General features: G+C 38.1%; 2 protein-coding genes across 3 annotated transcripts; one reads left to right on the forward strand and one right to left on the reverse strand.

The window, feature by feature from the left end:
- The first annotated feature begins 3,370 nt into the window (after positions 1–3,370).
- Positions 3,371–7,623, forward strand: LOC146646531 (G protein-coupled receptor family C group 6 member A-like). The gene is made up of 6 exons (XM_085392462.1): positions 3,371–3,549; positions 3,632–3,926; positions 4,031–4,843; positions 5,197–5,409; positions 5,488–5,602; positions 6,695–7,623. The coding sequence occupies exons 1-6, from the start codon at positions 3,386–3,388 to the stop codon at positions 7,621–7,623; spliced, it is 2,529 nt and encodes an 842-aa protein (XP_085248588.1). The 5' UTR covers positions 3,371–3,385.
- A 964-nt stretch (positions 7,624–8,587) lies between these two features.
- odc1 (ornithine decarboxylase 1) lies at positions 8,588–13,876 on the reverse strand. 2 transcript variants are annotated; one of them, XM_085391514.1, is made up of 11 exons: positions 13,719–13,876; positions 12,764–12,912; positions 12,318–12,455; positions 12,034–12,207; positions 11,718–11,890; positions 11,423–11,639; positions 11,254–11,337; positions 10,975–11,137; positions 10,753–10,868; positions 10,460–10,674; positions 8,588–10,365 (listed from the first exon to the last, which is right to left on the reverse strand). In XM_085391514.1, the coding sequence occupies exons 3-11, from the start codon at positions 12,417–12,419 to the stop codon at positions 10,227–10,229; spliced, it is 1,383 nt and encodes a 460-aa protein (XP_085247640.1). In that variant the 5' UTR covers positions 12,420–12,455; positions 12,764–12,912; positions 13,719–13,876; the 3' UTR covers positions 8,588–10,226. The 2 variants fall into 2 exon arrangements, with proteins under 2 accessions (XP_085247640.1, XP_085247641.1); XM_085391515.1 differs by having other exon boundaries at positions 12,318–12,469.
- Positions 13,877–14,492: the final 616 nt, after the last annotated feature.

The raw sequence follows: 14,492 nt of genomic DNA on the forward strand, positions 1-14,492 counted from the left end.
ATAAATAAATCATATAATACAAAAATCAACTATTCACATTTCAACTTTTAACTATTTAAATTTTCAGCTTTTTCCTTTTACAAATTTAAAGTGAAACAACACAAAACACTGTAAACCACAACACAAATATAAATTAAAATATGAAAACAAAAGAAGATGCATATTCTCTGTCATAGGGGCCTGCATGAATAAACTTTCTGAATCCTTTATCATCTGCAACCGAAAATAGTTGTGGATGATTACTATACCTTTCTAATGTGACATTGTTGTCCCTGGCTCTCTTTCTCTCTCTCTTCCTCTGGGTCTGTCGCTGTGCTACTGAGTGTATTTACCGCCCCTCCCCCCTCTGCCCAGCATAAAGCACAAGGCTCGCGTGCGGAGTGAAGCGGAAAAAAAGTGCGAGAGAGAGGCTGAGAGAAAGAAAAAAAAAAACCCACGTGACGGCTCGCGATAAGGAGCCGGCTCGTGTCGTTCACGTCAATGAGCCAGCTCTAAGAGCCATTTCGTTCGAGAATGACCCATCACTAGTCTCAACAGCCTGTACTACTGTGTTGAGTGAGTGTTAGAGAACTACTAGATAAACTTTCCTTTATCATGAGAAATCTGGGTTCATCAGTCTGAGCAGACTGTCAGCAGATTTAGAGGGACAGGTGCTGCTAGGGCGAGACAGACGTCTCTCACGGAGTCCTTTAGTGCTGCAGGCAGGCAAGGTGTTCAAATAGTGCACAACTTCAGTTTTTTTTATTTCTATATGATGAATTCTGCATTATTAAGTGATAAGAACAAGTAATCTGATGTCCTGTAATCATTATGACACTATAATTTGAGATACAATAAAAGATACAATAAATAAAAAAAAGTTTTTGTACAAAGTATCAGTATCGGATCGGAAAGGTCGTCCATCTTCCTCTTTATATTGTTTATTGGCAAACAGCATGGTGCATTACCGCCATCAACTGGTGTGGAGTGGGGACTGAAATGTCAACAAATAATTCAAATGAGTGTGCCTTAAAAAATAAATGGCCAGATAACTTTCACTTCCCTACTTCTTACGAAATAAATCAACCAACTTTCCTATCACCGAGCTTTTTGGTCAACTGTCTTCTTTCAGCATCAGCTCAGTTCAGTTCATTTTTATTTCAAACATGTACATTCAGAATCATTAAAAAATACCATTCCAGTTTTTTGTTTGAAAAGGAGTAGGCAGAATTATTTGGCTCTACCCCCTCACGTTTTACCTCTCACTCATTTAATTTTCTTTTAGTCTTAAATTAAACAACATATAAAGCAAAAGAAAAACAAAACAAACTTACATACATAAAACAAAAACAAGAAAGTAAATTTGCAGATTCACAATTTATGAAAAAATAAAAAAAGAACACCACTACCGTCCTGGGTTAACCTTGTTTGCTTCATTCTAATATTTGTTTAAAATTTGTTTTTTTATATTCTATTTATCTATTTCCATAATTTAACTCCTGCTATTGAGATAGACATAATTTTAAAAGTTGTTCTAGCACTTTGTATTTTTAAATTCCATTAACAATGTAAGGTATACTCACCTTCTTTTTCTAGAAACAATTTACAAATTTATTTTGGAAACATTTTATTTCTTACTTTATGTATTATTGGCCCTGCTTTAAACTTCACCAAGTCTTGGAATTTAAAAGCTTGCATTTTGAGAAAGAGTGCATTTGTATGGTCCCTGTACCCCACATTATTTATTAATCTAATGGCCCTTTTCTGTATTATAGTTATTTTTTGTGTATTACTTTTATGTGTTTCCCCAGACCTCTACACAGTAGCTCCTATATGCACAGTGCTTTCTGATCCAAGATTTGCTTTGCTATCCCCAGGACGGCAATGCCCGTGCCAATTTCCCTGGCTGGAAGAGTGTTCAATGCTTGCTCCTTCCCTATGCAGTCAGCAGGTCAACTGGACCAGCAGAGAGATGCTGCAGGACTGGATGCTGCTGTCTACACCGGCTCACTCACATACCCCATACCCACCCCTGTTGCTTGTCATGTGTGTTTTTTTAATGGCGCAAAGATCCATGAAGATCCATGTGCTTTTTGTGCTGAGGAGTTTTTGTTTTCTGTTCTCAAACTGATGGGTAGTTCTCTTTTTTTCTCCTCCTCTCCCCTATTGTGTTGCACATTTCATTGCTTATTTTTCTAAAAGCTACCTGTTCTGACCTGTCTGCCCAATGTGATGTTTGTGTAATGTATGTATGGTCGGAAGGGGTCCAATTTTACTAAGTCCAATTTTAAGTGATAAATAAAGGCTCGTTCATTCATTTGATCTGTGACATTTGTGACACGGCCCATCACTCTTATTGCTCTTGGACAGTAAAATATTTAATACTGTCGTGAGTTTACCTGGTGTTGTTCTCATGCACGAGTTGACCACATAAATGTCACCATGCTGATGCTGTTTACAGAACAGCAAAAGTCAACGATCTGGTGAATCTTGTCTACGTTATCATTCCCCTCTGATTTCTGTGATTTAGCCTCATGACTAAAGCGTGCAGTTTACTCTGTGTGCACTCAAACTAGCTCCAAGTGCCATAGCCTACAGCCAGATTAATTTGTGACACATGTCTGGTTCTATCACCATGTTGGACTTCCAGTTCCAACATGGTGATAGAATGTTTGTATGTTTATATGCTTTATATATTCTGAGGTAAGTTGATCTATGGTGTTACATCATATTGTATAAGGATGTTACGTGTTTGTATACTTTCTGCCCAGTTTGACCCATTTAGCAGAAGTCAGCCTGTTTAAGGCTCTAATATCTATTCTGTATGACTTAAATGTAAAAATCATTTTATGGTTGATATAATCCAAACTGAACAGTTCATTGTTGAATTATAATTATAATCCCATAGTTTAACAACAGCATTTAATTTACTGGATTTTCTTTGTATGAAGCTTTTATTTATTTGTTTGTTTAAGAATCTTTTAAAAACATAAAAGGACCAAAGTTCAGGTTGACATCTAACCTTTGGCACATAATAGGTGACCCTGTCAGTTGTAGACTCACCACTTAGTCATTGTCAGCCAAAACCAACTGTGGCTGATAGAAAGTAGAGAGTAATCCTTGACATCGAGCCTTAACATTGCTTATTTTCTGTAATCTAAAAACAATTAAACCATTACTCAGGCCTGTCCACGAATGAGTCCTTTTCTATGAGTGATTCAAATCATCTTGGTGTTTTTGTATTTGGAAGAATTTAGGAAGACAGACTGTTTTGCATAGAGTTACAAAGACTCTGTTTGACCATGCAAATAATCCATGAGGGGAAGTTTAAAACAGCTAGTGTTTGTGGGCCAGTTTATACTCACCAGAAACAACTAATGCACATCTGTATCTCTGCGGATCCACAATGTTCTTCATACAGCTATTTGTCATGAGCGTGTTTCATTCCTGTTTAGGAGAGAATGGTCTCCTACGTGTATACTATCCTGGGAATATCGTCATTGGAGGACTTTTCCCCATTCACTTAAAAACCAATAGGACTGACACTTCTGGACCTCTCTTCTGTCAGGAGTAAGTACTGCCTTAGTTCATCAGCTCATTACTGTGAATAAATGAATGATGAATTTAATCTGTATTCTGTCCATTTTTGCAGCTATGACATACAAATGTTCCTCCGTAGTCAAGTGATGATATACGCCATCAGAGAACTCAACCTACCTAACATCACGATAGGATACGACATCTATGACACTTGTGGAGATGTTGGCCTCGCCTTGAGAGCAACTCTCCAGCTGCTGAAGAATCAGTCAGACCCGCAAAGCTGTTTAGTGCCAGCAGATGCTCAGTCCAAGTTACCTGAACCCAAAACCAAGGTTGTGATTGGTGAGAGGACCTCAGAAGCATCGATAGCTGTTGCACGACTTGTTGCTCTGTCTTCAGTTGCCCAGGTTTGTTTTTTCTTTATCTGATACTGCCTTACAAACCTCAGAAATATGAGAATCTAACCTGGTATGAATATTGGTGAATTTACCTATTTTATGTCTTTTAACAGATTAGTTATGGCTCGACTAGTGAGGTGCTCAGCAGGAAGTACAAGTTCCCTACATTTCTACGAACAGTGCCTAGTGATGAATATCAGACGAGGGGTATGGTTGAGCTGGTGAAGACATTTTATTGGCAAACAGTGATTATTGTGGGAAGTGATGATGAGTACGGGAAGTATGGTAGTGATAGCCTTGTGAAAACTTTCAGCAAAACCAATATCTGCATTGAATTTGTTCACATCTTGTCTGCTGATTTTAATATAAATGGTGCTAAGACCCAAACTGAGCTGACTGAACTACTGGAAAAAATCAAAAACTCCTCCGCTGAAGCCATCATCCTCTTCACAAAGGAGATTAATGTTGAAATCATCCTGAAAGAAGCGATTAAACATAAATTCAACAGAACTTGGATTGCAAGTGATACATGGTCTAGCTCTCCAAAGATCTTTGCAATTCCAGACATCCAACTTGCCGGACAAGTTTTTGGGTTCATATTTAAGCAGATTGAGGTGCCTGGCTTTAAAGACTACGTCATGTCGATTTTTAATGGAACTCAAAAAAACGCCTTTGTCGAATATTACCTGACGCAGCATCCACTTTGTTCAAATCAGTCTGAAGAAGTAAAAGTAAATAATTGCTCGCTAAACTATCAGCTGGAATCTAATCAATGTCTGGGAACAAGCTTCTTGGCTAATTGCATTGACAAGGAAGAATCTTACAATATCTATTTAGCTGTTCAAGTCATTGGTGAGGGGCTCAGACACTTGCTTAAGTGTGATGACCATCATTGTGAACGTAGCTCCAAATTCACAGCATCAGAGGTACAGGAAAGATGTTTTTAAATTGTTTTGTTGTTGTTGTTGTTGTTTTGCTGTTGATTAATTTAAGACATTTACCAAGTTTTTTATGTCAAAGTATAATACTTGGACCAGGAGTTGATGACCTTGGCTTAAAATATAATATAACTGTGACAGCTTGCCCTGTTTTTGTGTGTAATGTTTTAATAATTTCTCATTTTATGGGTAATGTCTTCATGGTGTAGGATTGCGCAAGTCATCACTTCCAACACGGAAACAGTCCAACACATACCCCCTTAAAAGTTCTCTTTATTCTTTGTATTTTGTACAGTTTAAGCAAGTGTCTTGGTTGATTTATGTTCATATTGTTTCCACAGCTTCTCTCAGAAATCCAGAAAGTAAACTTTACTGTGGGAACCACACATATCTTTTTTAATAGTGATGGAGATCCCAGTTTGGGATATGATATTGTATACTGGAATATGTCTGAATTCAACAAGGGTGTACAAATACAAACTATTGGAGAATACCTTCCGAATGGAAAAATTACAAAAGTCCCAGAGTCTCTTGTACACTTGATAAATCAGACGGTGAGATGAAATTTCAACATTCATTTATTACCCATAATAATTTATGAGCATCATGTATGTGTACTGTTTCCTCCATAGGGCTCAGCATATAACTGTGCGAAAACATGTGATCCAGGACAAGAACTAACGGAGAGAAAAATCTGTTGTAAAGTTTGCGTTTCATGTGCTGATGGCACGTTTTCCCCTGGAAACGGTAAGTCTTTTATTACAAATATTGATAAAGTTCAATTATACAGGCAAAAATTGATTGTATGCACTTCAGCAGCTCATTCTGATAGTAATGTAGCAAACAAATATTATTTAGTGACAGCTGAAGAGTTTATTTCCATATTAAGTTTTAGATAAGAAAGTTTTTGCTGAAAAAATTCAAATATGAAAGCTAATTCAAACAGAAAATTAGTATTTCAACTTAATGTGGGCAAGTTATACGAAATAGTTTATTCTGGCAATGGCAACTTTATTTAGATTTAACACTTCTTTACATCTAAACTTAATGCATTTAACAGAAGACAAAAATATTTAAAAAAAAACATGTAAGTTTACAATCCCTTAAGGTGGCAAAAACAACAAAATATAATTTTTAAAAAAACAAACAAAACAAAACATACCAAAATAAAAAACACTTAATAAGCGTGGATAAAAAAGGTCTGTTTTCAAATCTATTGACAGATGATCAAAAGGCAGCTTGTTCCAAAGAAAGGATAACAATAACTTAAAACAACTTTAGCATACTTGTATGTAGATGTATTTCTGCGAACACTTAAATCTCATAAAATAAATGGCAAAGATTAAATAATACATATTAAACTAAAAAATTTGACATCATGTTAAGGTAGATACACTTTACAAAATCTGACTGAAAACCTTGTAATGCACCTGTTTTACACTTACAGTCATGTGAAAAAGAGATGCTTCTTGTTTGATTTTCTGGAGTTGTTTTTTGACTGTCACTGACATGGAGCTCAGGAATTTAAAAAGTTTATATACTAAAAATGTAATAACTGTTGTACTTATTAGATGAACACATATTAGACGCATATACTCTTGTCTGTCTTCTCTCCCAAAATATCCAAAGCCAGTTTTGCATTAATTTGCAAATATCCTCTGATCTCTCACGCTGCTGCTCTGTGATAATGTAGTTTGGCCCTTCCACACGTAAAAGCACATTTTTCTTAATGCAGGGGTTTTCCCCCTTGCTCCTTATCAAATTATTTTAATCTTTACATTGAGTCATAAAATATTTTCCTCTTCCCTTATGCTATTTATGTTTGTATTTCCTCTGCAGGTTCAGCATGCAAGAGCTGCACTGACTACCAATATTCAATTCCTGAACAGAGGGATCAGTGTTTCAACAAAACGGATGAATTTCTCCTCTGGACCGATCCCTTCTCAGTCATTCTCAGCTCCCTTGCAGTCGTCGGGATCATTACTACCGTTGTGTTTGCTGTTCTGTTTGCAGTATATTTTAAAACTCCCATTGTAAAGGCAGTTGGAGGTTATTTGTGTTTTCTGGAGCTTTTTTCCTTGGTGGCTGGCTTCTGTCTTACATTCACCTTCATAGGCAAACCTACTGAGAAGATTCACTGTGTAGGTGTGCCTCTCTTTGGTGTATCCTTCACCGTTTGTATCTCTTGCATTCTAGCTAACTTGCTTCAGATCTTGGTAGCTTTCAACTTTAACCTTAACGTAGGGTCTTGGGTAAAGAAGCTGAATAAGCCGCTGTTGGTAGTTACTATTGTCTCTGGGATCCAGCTGGCCCTGTCTGTCTCATGGCTGATCGTAAATCCACCAATTCCTAAAGAGATGCCAGGGAAAGAGACCATTCTGCAGCAGTGTGAGACACAATCCCTTGAATACTTTATAGCAATGTTAGCCTACAACGCTTTCTTGGGCTTTATTTGTTTGGTGTTCGCATTCAAAGGTAAACAGTTGCCGGATTTGTACAAAAATGCATCTTTAATCACCATCAGTATGCTGCTGTTTGTGGTCATCTGGATTATCTTCCTCCCAATTTATCTGACCTTAACAGGGAAGTACAAACCTGCCGTACAAAGTGCAGCCATCCTCACTTTATGCTTCAGCGTTCTCGGCTGTCACTTGGCTCCCAAGTGTTATATTATGTTGTTCAGGAAAGAGCTTAATCATGAGAGCGCCATCACTGAGTACATTAGGAAGCATTATGAACGGAAGGGCATATCTGTGGTGCAGTCATAGACTCACACTTTCATGTAGGAGTTATAAATAATACTGATCTGCAAAAGAATCTGTCCTCCTATGATGAAATCATGACTTTCTTGGTTGGATGGAAATAAAGTATTTCATCTCATTCACATACACGGGAGTTTTCACTGTGTAGGCCAATAAAATGCTGCAGAACTAAAAAAAAAACCTCAAACAGTTGTTTTTTTTTACTAGTTGTTAGATATATAGTCATATACATCTAGTAGAAAAACTTTAGGTTTGGTAACTTTGGGTGAAGAAATCATAGCTCTTAAAATCTGCTAACATGGATGAGTTTGTATAGTTGCCATTTTATAGGCTAAATGTATAGTTTTAATCCTATTTTCCTTAAAAATCCAAAATAAATTCAAATTTGTGCACTTAATTGTTTTCTACAATCATTAAAGATGTATGCTGTGCAATCGCAAGGAACTGTTTAAAGAAATAATGAAAAGTGCATTGCCATGATGTTCAAATATTTATATAAACACACGTGTGTTTAGTCCTTAACAAATTTGTTAGACCACCACCCAATGTAAGTTCTCTAGCATATTGAGACGATCTCTCCACACAGTTACATATTCCATATGTACAGGTACGATCCCCATTGGTCATGGCGTGTGGATATTTCTCTTAGACACTCCGCACGCCCCACAGCTCACACATAAAACAGCTGCGCAACACGTAAAAATGGCCAACTTCCTGAAAAAGACAATGTTGACTCATACTGTTAAACTGGTGGGTGGGAGGGGGCAGTGGAGTTTCAGGGGATCATCCTCTATCACTACTCCTATTAACTGCATGCAAAGTTAAAGTAAAACTCTTCCCCCCCCTCAGCCACTAAATGGTTTTTCATTTATATTTGTGCAAAAGGAGAAGAAAACGACAAACACTAAGGTGGTCATTTATTTATTTAAAAAAATACAAAACTTCAGTTTCCATAGGAAAGCGTTATGAATATGCATTCCCATCTCTTTCATATCCATTTCAAATGTATAGTTAAAACACTGCTTCTGCTCATTAATACGATAACTGGAAAACAAATTAAATTTAACAAAAAAACAAAAAAAAAAAAAAAGAGGAGAAGGGCAGTCTGCTTTGAGTCCCTGTGCTCAAGTGTTAATCTTTAAGATTGATGTTGACTTTTGGGTAGTCTCTGAAGTCTGTTGTGTATATACATTATATATGCTGTTTCAACATGCAGAGTATGATTCATGCATATATCATGCCATGTGAGTCATATTCAAAATGTATACAGGAAATACAGGTTATAGTCAAAATCTACAGAGAAGCTTTGATAGAACAAGCACTAAATAACTGCTGACAAATAAATAAGCTTTGTCATCTTGAGGATTAACACTCTTGGGGTGGGGGGTATGTTCTTTACAGGAGTCGAGATCATGGAAAACTTAAATAATATAGCAGCCACTTTTGAGGAATTTAAAACCACACACCATTGCCTCTGTGCAAGTTACCAGCTGAGGATGTTCCTTCAGCTGTAGACAGAACAGCAGTTTAACAAAAGGGTGCACATTCCCTGACTTCTTATAAATATAATAAATAAATGAGAACTTGATATTGAATACTAAAAATCCAGATTGAATTTGAGTACTACAGAAAGAAGGCTACCAGAGGGCTCACTTAAGATAAAGGAGACAGAAATTCATTTCCCCCAGTTAACCCACAAAAAGATATATTTAATAAAACATAATTACCACACAAAACAGTGCACCAAATCGAAGCCTCTGGATCTTTAATAAATCTGCCTTCTTACACTGTGCTGTCAAGTCTGCTCAAAAAATTTGTTTCCAAATCAGGTTCCAGTGCTGCAAGTCCATACAAATTCCCTCCCTATACTATTCCAGTTTAAATAGGTTCATTGTGAACTACAGTACTCAAGCGCTTACAGACTCTGCTGGGAAACCTACAGCAGCAAATTCAAGTACAGAGCTTTGCACTGTACCTGGAACCAACAGAGACACAGAGTGTGATTCAGCCTCATTTCATTCAGGATTGATCTCGAGCTTCCATAAAGAACTGAAATGTCTGCGACACATCCCTCTCATTCTGTTAAGTAACTGGCCTGGAAAAGTTCACATACAGTGCTTAAAAAGTTTAGAGCACCATCCAGTGGAAGGTTTATGCCACAGCTGCCCTAATTAATACTAGTGCAAGTGCCAAAGATAATTTGTTTCTGTAATGTTTCATCTACCAGTATGTGTAATCTGTTTAATCAAAATATTTAATGCCAAGAGGTAATTATTGCCATCATGGAGCAGAAGGGAAAAAAATAAAAAATAAAAAGGCTATATTGTTAAAATGACAAATGTCAGTCATTCACTTGAATTCCTGAACGGAAAGGTTTCAGTGGTTAAATATTAGGTTTGATTACCTCGGACTCAGACTGGCACGGTGGAATCTGCCTGATAAATGTGACAGTAAGGATCTGTGCTTGGTTTTTATGACTAGTGGTGTGATAAATTTGTTAAGCACTGTACATTTTAGGTAACAGGGAAGAAAAACAAGAAAATAAAACTCCTTATACACAGAACCCTTGTCCATAAACTGATGCTAAATGTGACAAACATACTGCATATTTAAATCACATGGGCCTGGCAAGGCTCAGCAGACAGATCCAAGCTGCTCTCTCTGCCACAACAGGCAGGCACTTCAAACAGGTATGACTCTTCTGCAGGTGCTGGGATGCCCTGTGAACAGATCTGCTGCACAAGTTTCCTGAAAGACAATAATAAATGTTACATTAAAGCTGCAAAATTTCCCTCTTATGAATCATTTAGCCACACTTTGAGCCCTTGTGATACCGACTCACCAGGTAGGACGTGACATGACGTAGTGAATGTCGGGTCTCTGGAAGCCGTTGAAGGTGGAGGCTGCCGCCACTGTGTAGGCGCCCATGTTCTCAAACACCAACCAGTCGCCCACCTGCATGTCAGGCAGGCTACACTGCTCGACAATGCGGTCCAGACCGTCACATGTTGGGCCCCAGATGCTGCAGGGGTACATCACTTCATCTGGCTTTGGCTTCTAAAACAGGAATATACATGTGTTACACAGGTTTCACCTTTTTTATATTTAAAGATTAACTAATGCCTTTTTATATACCTTATGCAGGGTTGGCAGACAGTGAGCGTGGTCATAAAGAATGCAATTGAAAGATCCATACACTCCATCGTTGACATAGTACATAAGAGTCCTGTCACTGGTCCCTTCATCTTCCTCTGTGGAGGTAAAATTAATTTCATCACATCAGTATAACCAGTAAGAAACTTTTTTTTTTTTTTTATAAAATCAAAGGATGATGCTAGTAGAAAGCATAATCTTTACCATCAGAGGCAAACTCCTCATCCATGATGACTTTCTTGGCAATGATGTTCACAACCAGTGTGTAAGCAGAGGCCACATAGAAGCGCCCAGGCTCGGCAATTATGTTAACACCACAGTCAACAGGAAAATACTTATCCAGGGCTGGGTTGATTACTCCTGTGATCTAAGAGAAGTATCCACATCTACATGTTAAACTTTTGCATTTTCTGAATATGACATTTAAAAAAAGTTCAAATGCATAAATGTGACCCATACCATTTATTATAATAAAGCAGTTACCTCTTCAAATTTAAGCTCTGTATTGTCTGACCCAGGAAAACCACCTCCAATGTCCAGGAGATCCATGTTGAAGCCCAACTCAGCCTAGAGTTCACAACAAACAGGGTTAAGTTGGCTTTATAAAAATCCACATAATTGCAGCTGTGTGTGCATTTCAGTCAAAACCTACCCCTGTATCAAACACACAGCGTGCATCTGCGATAGCCTGGGTATAGGTTTCCGGGTCGGTGCAGCCACTGCCAACATGGAAGCTGACACCAATCACGTCAAGCCCCAGCTCTTTGGCACGCTCCAAGAGACCTCGACAAGCTTTGAGAGGGGCCCCAAACTTCACGCTCAGACGGCAAACTGCCTTCGAGTCATCTGTGGCAATACGGAGAACCAACCTGAACACAAAGAGTTAAGAGGTGAGAAATAAATAAACAAAGACAAAGACTCTTTGTTGGAGACAGAAAAAGTCTTACTTGGCATTGTCATGGCAGCGCGCCACCTTCATGAGTTCCACCTCACTATCAAAGGTCATCATCTGGACCCCGTGGGCAGATGCATATTTTATCTGAGAAACCTGCTTGCAGGGGTTAGCATAGATTATTCTGCTTGGATCGACTCCCAGAGACTGAACCAGCTGAATCTCCGTCTAGAGGGCAGCAAAGTCAACAATGAGACAGTGCCAACTTAAAAATACAAGCTGCCAATGCAATTTCAGCTAATCTTCAGGAGTGCTTTGTACTGCATTGTTGTGAGATCATCTAATGCTATGAAAGCAGTTTCAAAGCCTACCTTGCTTGCACAGTCAAAGCCTGTTCCGAGGGTCGCCAGTGTCATCACCACAGCCCGGCTGTCGTTGCATTTGACAGCATAGAAAGGTCTAACACGAGGCAAAGCCCGAGCCCAGCGCAGGTGTTTCTTTACCACGTCCCCCAAGTCGCAGACATAAAAGGCATCCCTGTCATCCTGTAACAGGTGGGGAAAATAAAAAATAAAAATCAATACATGATTAATTACACAATAAACTAGACTGTACTTTTAATATTAGTGCATCAGTGCCAGCACAGGATGCTTACCGTCATGGACGACTCATTGATCTTCTGCTCAACAATGTCACGAGCAGAGAAACCCTCATCGAGGAAAGACAAGTCAAAGTCAGTGGGCGTGGCAGTGTTCATGGTTGCAAGAAGTCCTTTAGAATGGTCACTGGTGAACTGGAAAAAAGAAACTATACTGAGATTACATGCCACTTTGAGAACACCATGTCCTCTATGTTTTCAGTTACTAAAGTCCCCTTCATATTCCACAGATGAGTAATAAGATAAGATAACCTTTATTAGTCCCACGTGTGGGAAATTTGTTTTGTTACAGCAGTGGACAGTGCAAAGTTACATAAAAAAAAAATTAGGAAAAAAAAATTCTCAAAGCACCAAGTGAACAGGTGTTTTTGATACAATATTATCTGAAAGTCATGCCCAGATGACAACGCAGTGTTTCAAATAACCAGATGTGGAACACTTACTTTGATATGAAAGAAATGGAATTTGGTGTTGTTGTCACTCAGGTGCAGAGAAGCCAAGGTGGCTCACCAGTGAAGTTAAACCCTTTCAAATAAGACTCAAGGCCAGGGCCTGCTGAGTAGCCAGTGTGTGATTTCCTTGAGTGAAGATTCTGCAAACAGGAGCAGTTGACAGTTTAACAAAAAGCTCATTAATGAAATGATGACACTTCAGTTTAACACATGACTACCAGTTATTCTATTAAAACTAGCATTTCTGAGACTTCAGGCATGTTTAAAATACACGCACTTAACTTTAGTCTGTAATGGCACTGGGTTTCATAATTCAGGATATTGCACAGGAAAAAGTCATTCAAAGAAAAGAGTGTTCCGCCTATTCAAGAATTTACCCAATTACAAAAACGTCCCTGCTCTAAGTTACATGAAGAGCACGAAAAGTAGCCAATCAGTGACTAACATTTAACGCCGACGTCACTATACCGGTTCCGCTTAGCCACATTCGTGCCATGAGGCAATTTTTGGTTACCATTAACTAACGCGCTTTGTTACATGAATAACAGGCAAGACAGTTTAACTTTACTCACCTAAAGTCTCGCAACCAAACATAAAGGACCCAAAAAAAAAAAACATCCATCACAAGCCAACCTCTCGGAGGGTACTTTTATTGTTCAGGCACACACACAAAAAGGATAATGCTAACAAGCTAACCACCCCATCTGTTTCGCTGGCCACGTAGTGCTGTTTGTTAACACTCTAAGATCCACAGCAACACAGTTTGGAATTAAACCAACATTTCAATTACTATAAAATAACATAGGAATACATAACATGTCAAAACTGTTCATGTGTTCGCGACAACTAAAAAAACCCTGCCATTTAATCTAAGCTAAAGACTATTTAGTCAAAGAAAAAAAAAGACTTCCATTGAAGGATAATTCACCAAAAGACCCTTACTTACCTTAAAAAGCATTTACAAAGAGTTTGTCCATTAGACCCAAAAGCTGGGATAAAAAAAAGAAATAAAGCAGTTCCCCTTTACGACGAAGCTCGTTGCCAGAAGCGCAACCTCTCAAATACAGATGGAACTGAGTGTAAGCCGGCACGAGAGCCCGGCAGTATTTATAGAGCGCGCGTTTCCGCGGCAACGCAGCCAGCTGGAACCGGCCTCGCATCCACATAGGAACCGGTTTAGTCTTGTCCCCTTCATCCACATGGTGGGAAAGACAAACTTGGTTTATGACACACACATCATTAACAAAGGTAACTAAAGCTTTTGTAATAGCGTGCATATATACTATATATTAAATAACCTCTCCATGAGACATTAAAAACAAAACACACAACCATGGAAAACTATAGATGTAAATGAATTCTTACATAGATTTAGACACAAGACACAATAGATTTGAATTAAACCTCAAATTTAAATTTACTGGCTCGTTCCATATAAAATATGTCAAATCCGGGAAAAACTGATCAAACACACACATTTCAACTAATCAAACACACACATCCACACATATGCAATAACACTAAGTGCAATACTCATTTTCTGGCATCGTTGTATTTTTTACTCAGTTGTATACAGCATTTGTATTCTATTTTTATCCTATTGTATATTTTATTCTATTTTATTCTACTGTATATAGTATTTTATTTATTTGATTCTGTACAGTTGTGTATTGTATTTATTCATAACTTCATAACTTTTGCACTGTCCACTTCCTGCTGT

Source organism: Rhamphochromis longiceps, linkage group LG19, assembly GCF_057381845.1.
Source record: "Rhamphochromis longiceps isolate RC_006_pf linkage group LG19, R_longiceps_female_GT1.1, whole genome shotgun sequence".
NCBI lineage: Eukaryota > Metazoa > Chordata > Actinopteri > Cichliformes > Cichlidae > Rhamphochromis > Rhamphochromis longiceps.

What these genes read in the sequence shown, in the direction of transcription:
- LOC146646531 (XM_085392462.1), top strand. Translation starts at nt 3,386, where the DNA reads ATGTTCTTCATACAGCTATTTGTCATGAGCGTGTTTCATTCCTGTTTA. An exon ending in CTCTGTCTTCAGTTGCCCAG is followed by an intron (nt 3,927 to 4,030) that starts GTTTGTTTTTTC and finishes GTCTTTTAACAG; the next exon opens with ATTAGTTATGGCTCGACTAG. An exon ending in CACGTTTTCCCCTGGAAACG is followed by an intron (nt 5,603 to 6,694) that starts GTAAGTCTTTTA and finishes TTTCCTCTGCAG; the next exon opens with GTTCAGCATGCAAGAGCTGC.
- odc1 (XM_085391514.1), bottom strand. Translation starts at nt 12,419, where the DNA reads ATGAACACTGCCACGCCCACTGACTTTGACTTGTCTTTCCTCGATGAG. An exon ending in CGCTGCCATGACAATGCCAA is followed by an intron (nt 11,640 to 11,717) that starts GTAAGACTTTTT and finishes CTTTGTGTTCAG; the next exon opens with GTTGGTTCTCCGTATTGCCA. An exon ending in GTCTGCCAACCCTGCATAAG is followed by an intron (nt 10,675 to 10,752) that starts GTATATAAAAAG and finishes TTCCTGTTTTAG; the next exon opens with AAGCCAAAGCCAGATGAAGT.